Source organism: Chenopodium quinoa, unplaced genomic scaffold (assembly GCF_001683475.1).
Source record: "Chenopodium quinoa cultivar QQ74 unplaced genomic scaffold, ASM168347v1, whole genome shotgun sequence".
In the NCBI taxonomy this organism is placed as follows: domain Eukaryota; kingdom Viridiplantae; phylum Streptophyta; class Magnoliopsida; order Caryophyllales; family Amaranthaceae; genus Chenopodium; species Chenopodium quinoa.
Genome location: NW_018744092.1, coordinates 3047640 through 3056459, shown reverse-complemented (window position 1 = coordinate 3056459; position 8820 = coordinate 3047640). Strand labels below are relative to the sequence as shown.

The 8820-nt window shown below is 34.3% G+C and overlaps 1 protein-coding gene across 1 annotated transcript; it reads right to left on the bottom strand.

The window, feature by feature from the left end:
* Positions 1 to 314: 314 nt before the first annotated feature.
* Positions 315 to 8583, bottom strand: LOC110692028 (receptor-like protein 12). Its single transcript, XM_021869021.1, has 7 exons — positions 8510 to 8583; positions 5133 to 5220; positions 4025 to 4926; positions 2566 to 3425; positions 2119 to 2413; positions 1977 to 2076; positions 315 to 395 (listed from the first exon to the last, which is right to left on the bottom strand). The coding sequence occupies exons 1-7, from the start codon at positions 8581 to 8583 to the stop codon at positions 315 to 317; spliced, it is 2400 nt and encodes a 799-aa protein (XP_021724713.1).
* Between the last annotated feature and the right edge of the window lie 237 nt (positions 8584 to 8820).

The window sequence follows — 8820 nt, the reverse complement described above, 5'->3', positions numbered from 1 at the left end:
AAATGTGATTAATCAACAAAGAAGTGAAGAACTACCACCATGTCATATCATAAACTTTCAAGAAAAATGACCAAAGAGCAAAAGTTTATGACTAATCTGAATCTGCCCTCTTCATTATCATTCTACTTTCTTACTTTGACTAACGCCGGGTCGATTCAATGATTGTTCTGCTTCAGCCCTTGAATCTAAAGCTCTAGCAATTTATAATTGTGATATACGTACTTTTTGAAATGTTTTCAGAATTATGGGGGTTATAACTTTTAAGGGGTCATTTTTGTGATCTTAGAGACTAATTGAGGGCATTGTTGTGTAAATTAGAGCCGCAAAAGGCTACTATCCACGCATATAGCTGTATACTTCTCTAGAGATATGATACTGAACATGTATGCTGTACCCTGTGTTCACAAATAAGTCAGTTACAAGGAAAAGTTTCAAGTCCAATTCTTTGAGCATCCATGAAAAATCCTCTAAGCTGAGCACTTTGAAGTGTTTCAAGTTTTGAACCATCAAAGCATATAATACATAGAGGTCAAAGTAGTGAGATTTTTTTTTTTTTTTTCTCTCTATAAAGTATGACAGAAGATCCCAGAAGACTCAACGAAGCAAACATCATCGATTTCCAGCACTCAAAAGAATACTGACTTTTAAGCTTTCAAGTTTCAACTGTCAAACCAAGATCGCATACGTTTGGACTATGAATTATGATGTCTAATGCTGCAACAATGCTTAATTGAAACTATGCAGCTGAACTGCAGATGCTAAATGTCAGCTGATCATATGTGGCGAAGAAAAAGACATATTCCTTTCATCTCCCTAATGATCAGATAATTGAGGTCATTTTTTATAATCACACAGAATCTAACTTCATGTATCTTCAAACTGTTGATGTCTATAAACAGATTAGAAATAGATCAATAGATATGAAAATAGCTTAATTATTCTCCAATCCATGCCCATTCAATCCATGTAGTACCTAATTATTTCCAAAATTCAATACCAGATATTAAGCCAAATTACAGCACCTAAACATGCAGAACAGAATTCACAGTATGATGTTGTAAATTTATAAAGCTTCATTGCCTGAAATGAAAGCGAAACTATAATCTCTAAGCTAAGGAGATTTCATAAAACAATGCTAGTGTATATTATAGAATTAAGATTCCTAATTTCCTGAAGTATGATCACCAAGCTCCACAAACAGTATAGAATTGTCGAGGCTGAGGAAACTTCACAGAACAGTTGGAAAATATATCAGATAGTCTTTCAGCTCGGAGGGATATTACAGTTATAGTTCTTGCATCGGTTCCCAAATTTATAAGGATAAAGGTATAGAAAATTGTACAGAAGTTTCAACCATTTCACTCTGAGATACATATGACAAGTGTGTGAAGATTCAATCACTCATCATGATGTATTGTGCGCTACTAGGAGCCTACTGTTGATAAAATTTCACTGTAAATCGAAAAAAGTAGGCCAAAAACAACACAGCTAGATTCACTCTAAAATATCTTTGGTTAATACCAAATTAATAGCCATAAATGTATTCCTAGATACCTAGCTACTATGACCTGTTTTCACCATAATTTAAACCAGCAATTCAGTGCATCATCAAAAGAACTCCCACCATCAAGGGGCGCCGTTTTACTCTAGCACAGTAAGTTATTATAATTCAGATGAATCAAGGAAAGTGCAATAACAAATAAGCATTTATTATTTTTACAAACATAATACAATATGATACATTCATCATATAAACTAGTAGACTACTCTGTTTCATTATATTTTGCATGATACATTCACTAGTAGTCTTGTTACAGCATAAAAAGTAATAGATCAAAATATGTTAAATCGCCTATGAAAATTTGTATAAGAAAAGAAACTTTGATCACTATCAACTTATTTAATACAGTAGTAGTGAAGGAGAAAGAAAAAGAGAATACAAACTAAAGCTGGCATGGTAAAGCAACTAACATTACCTCCTGTTTAATGGGGCTCTCCATCTCATTCTTCCGAAAGTCTGCATGAACCACTGATGATACCTGTCTGTGATGCAGTATTGTCCAATAACAAACCCAACTACAAGACCACTTAAGCAGCCTGAGAGCCTAATCAGTTAACGGTGTCTCCTGATCTTCACTTGTATGATCCATCTCAGGCACCAGAGAAGACACTGCGTTCGAGTTTCCACACTTTTTGGACAATGGACTTCCACATAATCCCAAGTTTCCTTCATAAGAGCTCCTTTCGAAAGTATTGAACTGTTTCCCTTGAGGTATTGGACCAGTAAGGTGATTATAAGATACATCAAAGACCTCAAGAGATGTTAATTCATTTAGTTCTTGAGGTATTTTCCCTGAAAGCTTGTTCTGTGAAAGGTCCAAGGACTCAATGGCCCTTATGTTGGCAAGTGATGCTGGAATGTTTCCATCAAGATTGTTATTGGACAAGTTGAGTGTCGAAGCCCCATGATATCTCCAATAAACTGTGGAATCTGGCCTGTAAAATTGTTGCTCGAAAAATCAATTGATTGGAAGGCATTCAATATCTTTGAGTAAAATCTTTCACTGCCTTTGTTCATAATGGTGATGGAGTAATTGTATATCTGGTTCTTAAAATAAATGATATCAACCACAGAAGTATATGAAGTTATTATGACGCTGGATGAATCCCATTGGTCTTCATCTGAATTTCTCTGCACTACCCAACTTTGAAGATAATCAAATGGTAAAGTACCAGTGTGATGATTGTAAGACAAGTCCAGAACATGCAATCTCGGAAAATCATGGCTTGATGTCGGACTTAGTATTTGGCCATGAAAATAATTAAGCCTCACTACAAGTACTTGCAACTTGGAATTCCTTCTTAGCCAATACGGAAAAGTATCATTCAAACGATTTATGCCTACATCAAGTACCTCGAGCATCTTACAGTTGGTCAATGACTTTGGGAGCTTACCCTCCAATTGATTTTCACTTAAGTTAATCATCTGCAATTTGCATGAGCTAGTAAATCTTGGAGAAATAGCACCCCTTAAATTATTGCCTTTCATATTCAGAGCTAATAGTGAGCTACCAAAGAGCTTAGCTAAACAAGGAGGGATTTGACCACTCAGTTTGTTGTCAGATAAATCAAGGAAAGTAAGAGAAGTGATAGAGCATAATCGTTGGGGAATTACACCAGTGAACTGATTATCTGAAACTAGATCAATCTGTGTGAAAGTTGATGGACAAGGTAATAGCCCTTTCAACCTGTTACTTGAGAGATCTAGGAACTTCAAACTGCTCCATGGAAGAACCAGCAAAGACTGTTCAAAACTTGTCAAGAAGTTTTTAGACAGGTCAAGTTGCAAGAGAATTTGTTGAGATACGTTCATAAACCACTGTGGTATAGTACCCCTGATGTTGTTCCCACTAAGAGAAAGAATCCTGGTTACGAAGGAATTGAGGAAATTCGGTCAAATTGCATGAGTCAAGGTACAAAATATTAAACTGTTTACTAAGAAAAGATGAGTTGATGCTTGCATTAGAAGTAAAAGTTATGCTAGCACCGGAAAAGTCTAGAGAGCGGAGATTTTTGAGCTTGAAAAGTACATCAAAGTTTCCAGACAAATTATTGTGAGATAAACTTAAAGAGCGCAAATTGGAAAGGTGGGAAAACCATTGTGGAATTGGACCCTGTAAATGATTTTCTCCCAGGTGAAGCCAAGCTAATTGGGTCATATTGACAAGCCAGTGTGGGATTGGACCTGTTAATTGGTTTTCAAAAACGTTGAGATATGAAAGCTTAGTGAGATTAGCAAGAAAGGACAGATCATTATTGATGGAGTTTAAGACAGAAATGCGACCTAGGCCTAAGGCGGTCAGTTCTTTGAGCTTAGGCAACCAGGAGCGCAAGTCTCCAGTTTTCAGCTTGAGACTCGCAATGCCAAGCACACGAAGTTGAGTTAAATTTCTGACAGAGGCCGGTATGTCACCTTCAAAATTGTTGACACTAAGAGACAATTGAGTGAGTTTTGTGAGATTACCAAGTGAAGATGGAATTTTTCCAGAGAAATGACCTCAGTCTCTCTAAGGAACCAAAATTTCTAATGGAAGACGGCAACTCTCCAGATAAAGCAGTGGCAGAAAGGTCCAGAATTTTAAGAGGGTGGGTGCTTGATCGAAACTCAGGAAGATGTCCAGTTATTTTCCTGTTAGAACTCAGAACAAGTACTTCAAGATTTGGCAGATGAAAAAAACTAGCTGGAAGTTCACCATATAAATTGCAGAACATAAGAGAAACGGCTTTTAAAGAAGTTAGATTAGTCAAGGAAATTGGAAAAGTAGAGGATACGTCAACCCAATCAAGAAATAGTTGGTTTAATCTTGTTAAATTCTGAACCAGCTTATGCAGATTAGGATTATAAAGCTTAAGATTAAGCTGAGTACTACCTAACCTGTCACCATTATGAGAAAGATCAAGGTGAGTAAGCCTGGACAAATTTGAAACTTGGCCACTGAATGCTGATTGAGAGAGATTAAGGTGTCTCAACTGATCCAGCCGACCAATTGAAGTTGGAATTTGAGAGAAGTTGAAGTCATTATAAGCTAGATTAAGCTTCTTAAGCTGAGTAAGGCTGAAGAGTGTGCTATTAGGAGGGAAGGAGCCAAAAAGGCAGCTCCTACTCAGATCAAGCTCAGTGACATGACCCGTCTCCTGATCACACTCAACACCATCCCACGTACAACAATCTCCAGTTTCATCAGCATCATAAGATCCCCATAATGTCACCTTAGGATAAGAAGGAATAGAATGTTCATCAGAAAGACAGTCTAGGAGGAAACTCTGCTTGAAATGCAGCAATGCTAACTTCTCGGAGTCATGGCAAAGGGGTCGTTGTGCTAAGGGTAAAGAAAAGGAATTTTTAAGGATAACAACAAGAGATAACTGTGATAATATCAAACAAAGCAAGAGTTGATCATGAAGCAAAAACCTCATGCTGTGAATTTTGTATTTGATGCAAAAGTTTTTGGTGTCAAGTGATCAGCAAATAAAGTATCAAGTACCATCCACTTAACTAGATGTTATAAACTTGGAAAGTGATGTATTCCTGACTTTCTGTGCAGCAAATCCATCAAAGAGAAAAGTCATACCAAATTTAGAGCCATCTTTTCATCCTTAGACTCATTTACGTGACATTTTCTTAGTTTGACAAGTACAAAATACATTTCATTTGTGTATCTGTAACCATTTTAGTTGATGGCAACACCAGTGATGACTATAATGTGAAGAAACCTAGAGCAAACAAATTCAAGTCAATTTTATTGGTAAGATAGTGGCAAAGGAGTTGTAGAAATTATGAGAAATTTGATATCAACTAACCCAAAGAAAGACTTGGTCTTTTGACCATTTTTTATTAAGCCAAGAAAAGACTCGTCATCAATGGTTTGATCAATACTACTCCCTCTATGTTATAATAAGTGTTACAATTTGACCGACGCATAATTTTAAACAATTTAATTGACTTAAACGAAATAAGAGGTAAGTAGGGTAATTGGAGTATTAAAAAATTGTAAAAGAAAGACAGTAGGGTTAATAGCTTATCAAAAAGTAACGAATATGAGAGCAAGGAATCAAAAAAAAAAAAAAAAAAAAAAAAAAAAAAAAAAAGAAAAACAGCAGTGGGTTTAGGTGGGGACCATGAAAAGAGAAAGATATAATATTAAAATATAGTTTTTTGCCAAACAAGGAATTGCAACACTTATTAAACTCCATCCGTTTTTAAATACTTGCTCCATTTCTCTTTGACACATATGTCGATGCAAATCTTTGATCAATTATATCTTTAATTATTAATAAGTATAAATTCTAACAATTGAAAATCAATAATCTATTCATTGAGACGATTCCAACAAGTACCTACAAGACTATATTTTTTCTAACGTATAAATAACAAACATTAGTCAAAGTATGATAAATGAATAGTGCAAAAAATAGAAATGGAGCAAGTATTTAAAAACGGAGGGAGTAACACTTAATAAAACATAGCCGTATTTGGTAAATGTAACACTTATTAAAACACGGAAGGTACTCAACTATCATCTAATTGCGCAGATGCTAATTTGGCTTTATTCTTTTCGACTTATACTTACTATAAAAAAAATTACTAGGCCAAACTAGTTACTACCTCTGTTTCGTTTTAGTTGCAACAAGTGAATATTCTATGTCTCACAAATAATCAATCAATAAACTTATACTAAAGGCAACACCTTTTATGACACATGTCACTCTCTGATAAAAAGTTTTCCCTCCAATTTTTTGTTTTCCAATTTTATTCTTTTATTTTAATTGTTACTAAATCTGACATATCTTAAATTACCATCCTTGTCATTGAATCTAATAATATATTTTAGTTTAGTAAATAAAAGAAAACATGTCCATGTCTAATTTATAAATTATCAACAATAAGGAACTCAATTATATTATTAAAACAAATCTAAAGTTATGGAAAAATAATTTCCTACAAATAAACATTTATAAAAAGTCTTAATCAACTTAACAGAAAAAAAAATAATGTATAAACTAAGTACCATTTTCTCTCAAAAAAACTAAGTATCAATTTGAGAACTATAATTTTTTATGTGTATACAATTACTTATTCAATTAATTTTATTTTGAAAATTTTGCAAAAAACCACCTTTTATGAGTAATTTTTTGCAAGAAATCACCTTATAAATTCTTTTTTTGTAATGACATACCTTAATCAAATTTTTTTTGCAATGACACACCTTTGGCCATAAAAGAGGGTTTGACCCTATTTTCCGACGTTGACTTCGACCACATACGAGGCACGTGACCTCTTATAACCTCTCTCTCTGATCTCTCTCTCTCTCCTCTAAATTTACCCAAATTATTTTCAATCGTCGCCCCTTCTCTTTGACGCTATCGCTGCCTTCTCCTTGCCACCACCTCCCCTTCTCTCTCCTCCCTTTTTAATTTGTTTCATCCGTTCTACTAAAGCTCTGAAATTTTTTATGGTCAAATTTGACCATGAAAACTCTAGATCTAGATTTTTATGTCAAATTTGACCAAATAAAATCATAATTGATGATAATAAAGGTACTAATTTGTCAATTCCTGTTCATATTTTAAGGTTAATGGGTTTTTTATTTTATTTTTATTTTATTATGTGTAGGTGTCGGTTGTTTTTGTTGTTGGTGTTGAGGTTTATGGCGGTGGTGGTGTTGATATTGTTGGTGGTTTTCGGTTGTTTTTGTTGATGGAGGTAGTTTGATTGGTGGTTGTTTATGAGGTAGCTAAGGTTGAAGACGGTAGTTTACGAGGTTTGGATAGCGTCGGTGTGGGTTTTTGGTGGTTATGGTGGGGTGGGTAAGAGGTGAATGTCAAGATCTGGTGGTGGTGGGGTGGGTAAGGCAGTTTTGGTGGCTAGGGTGGGTGGGCGTTCTAGTGGGTGGAGTAGTTGGAGAGTGGTTTTAAGAGGTCAAGTGCCTCGCACATGGTCGGGTCAACACCGGGAAACAGGGTCAAACCCTCTTTTCCGGCCAAAGGTGTGTCATTGTAAAAAATAAAAAATAAAAAATAAAAATAAAAAAAATTGATTAAGGTATGTCATTGCAAAAAAAAAATTATAAGGTGGTTTCTTGTAAAAAATTTCTTATAAAAGGTGGTATTTTGCAAAATTTCCTTTTATTTTTTCAAGTACAAATTGTGAGACATAATCATAAGCCAATTGTTTTGATAGCATTTTTTTTATTATAATAAAATATTTTGAATTAGTTGTAGAAATAGATCTTATTAATATTCGTGCATGCACGAAATCTAAACCTAGTACCCCTATAAAAATAAAAGGAGGTAATAAAAATTCAAACGGAAAATGATCACAACTTTTTATTCCCTTTTGCTTATTTCCAGAGATATTTGGTATTGCATTCATAAAAATAAATAAAAATTATACTTCCTCCGTTTCTTTTTAGTTCAATCACTTTCCTAAAATGGAAGTTTTAAATTAGTTGCATCACTGTTCTTTTTAGTTAATAAACTCTCTCTATCTCTCTCCTATCACATGGCTCCATTTTTATTATTCGTTATCTCTCTAATCTCCAAAAATTGTGTAGGAGTCCACAACTTGTAAAGTGATTCAATTTAAAAAAACGGATGGAGTAATAGTTTAATATATGAAAATTAAATTACACTTTGAGGCGGCGAATATAACAAAATCCCACTTAATTGTATTTTGAGTAATATATTACTCTGTAGCATATTAAATGCGAATAAAGTTTGATAAAATCAAGATATCATGATCAAATTATACAACGGTTATGCATATCCCTAAATCTTGCATAAGTTTGAGACAAATTCTTAAATAAACCTGGTTCACAATAAATTTATTGTGGAATAGAAATGTCACGTGCCAGCTACTACCACCAGCTTACTTCCCCTTCTACCAGCTCCTTACAAATAAATACAACCATTTATTTATTCCCCTTTCTTTCTTTTCGCAAAAACGCACCTTGGCTTACACTTTCTCTCTCTTCCAAGCTTCCCTTCTTCCATTTTCTCGCTCTTCAAAATCAGCTTTGCCATTTATGTTAAATTGCTCGAATTCTTCTTCAATGGCAAGAACTCGAGGTGGTGGCACATTTCACCGGAGAAGAGGCCTTCGTTCTTCAGCTACAAAAGTAGATCAACCACCTTCTGGTATAATCTTTGTTTATCATTTGATTTCTGCAATTTTGAGCTGATTAATTGTTGTTTTTCTTTAATTGAAACTATTTGCTTGAATTTTTGTTTGAATTTTGTTTCGTATTGAAGATTATTTGA

Coding starts and splice junctions, on each gene's coding strand:
- LOC110692028 (XM_021869021.1), bottom strand. CDS start 8,583: ATGGCAAAGCTGATTTTGAAGAGCGAGAAAATGGAAGAAGGGAAGCTT. Junction 5,221..8,509: donor GAGAGAAAGTGTAAGCCAAG/GTGCGTTTTTGC, acceptor AAATGGTTACAG/ATACACAAATGAAATGTATT. Junction 2,414..2,565: donor CACCATTATGAACAAAGGCA/GTGAAAGATTTT, acceptor GAAACATTCCAG/CATCACTTGCCAACATAAGG.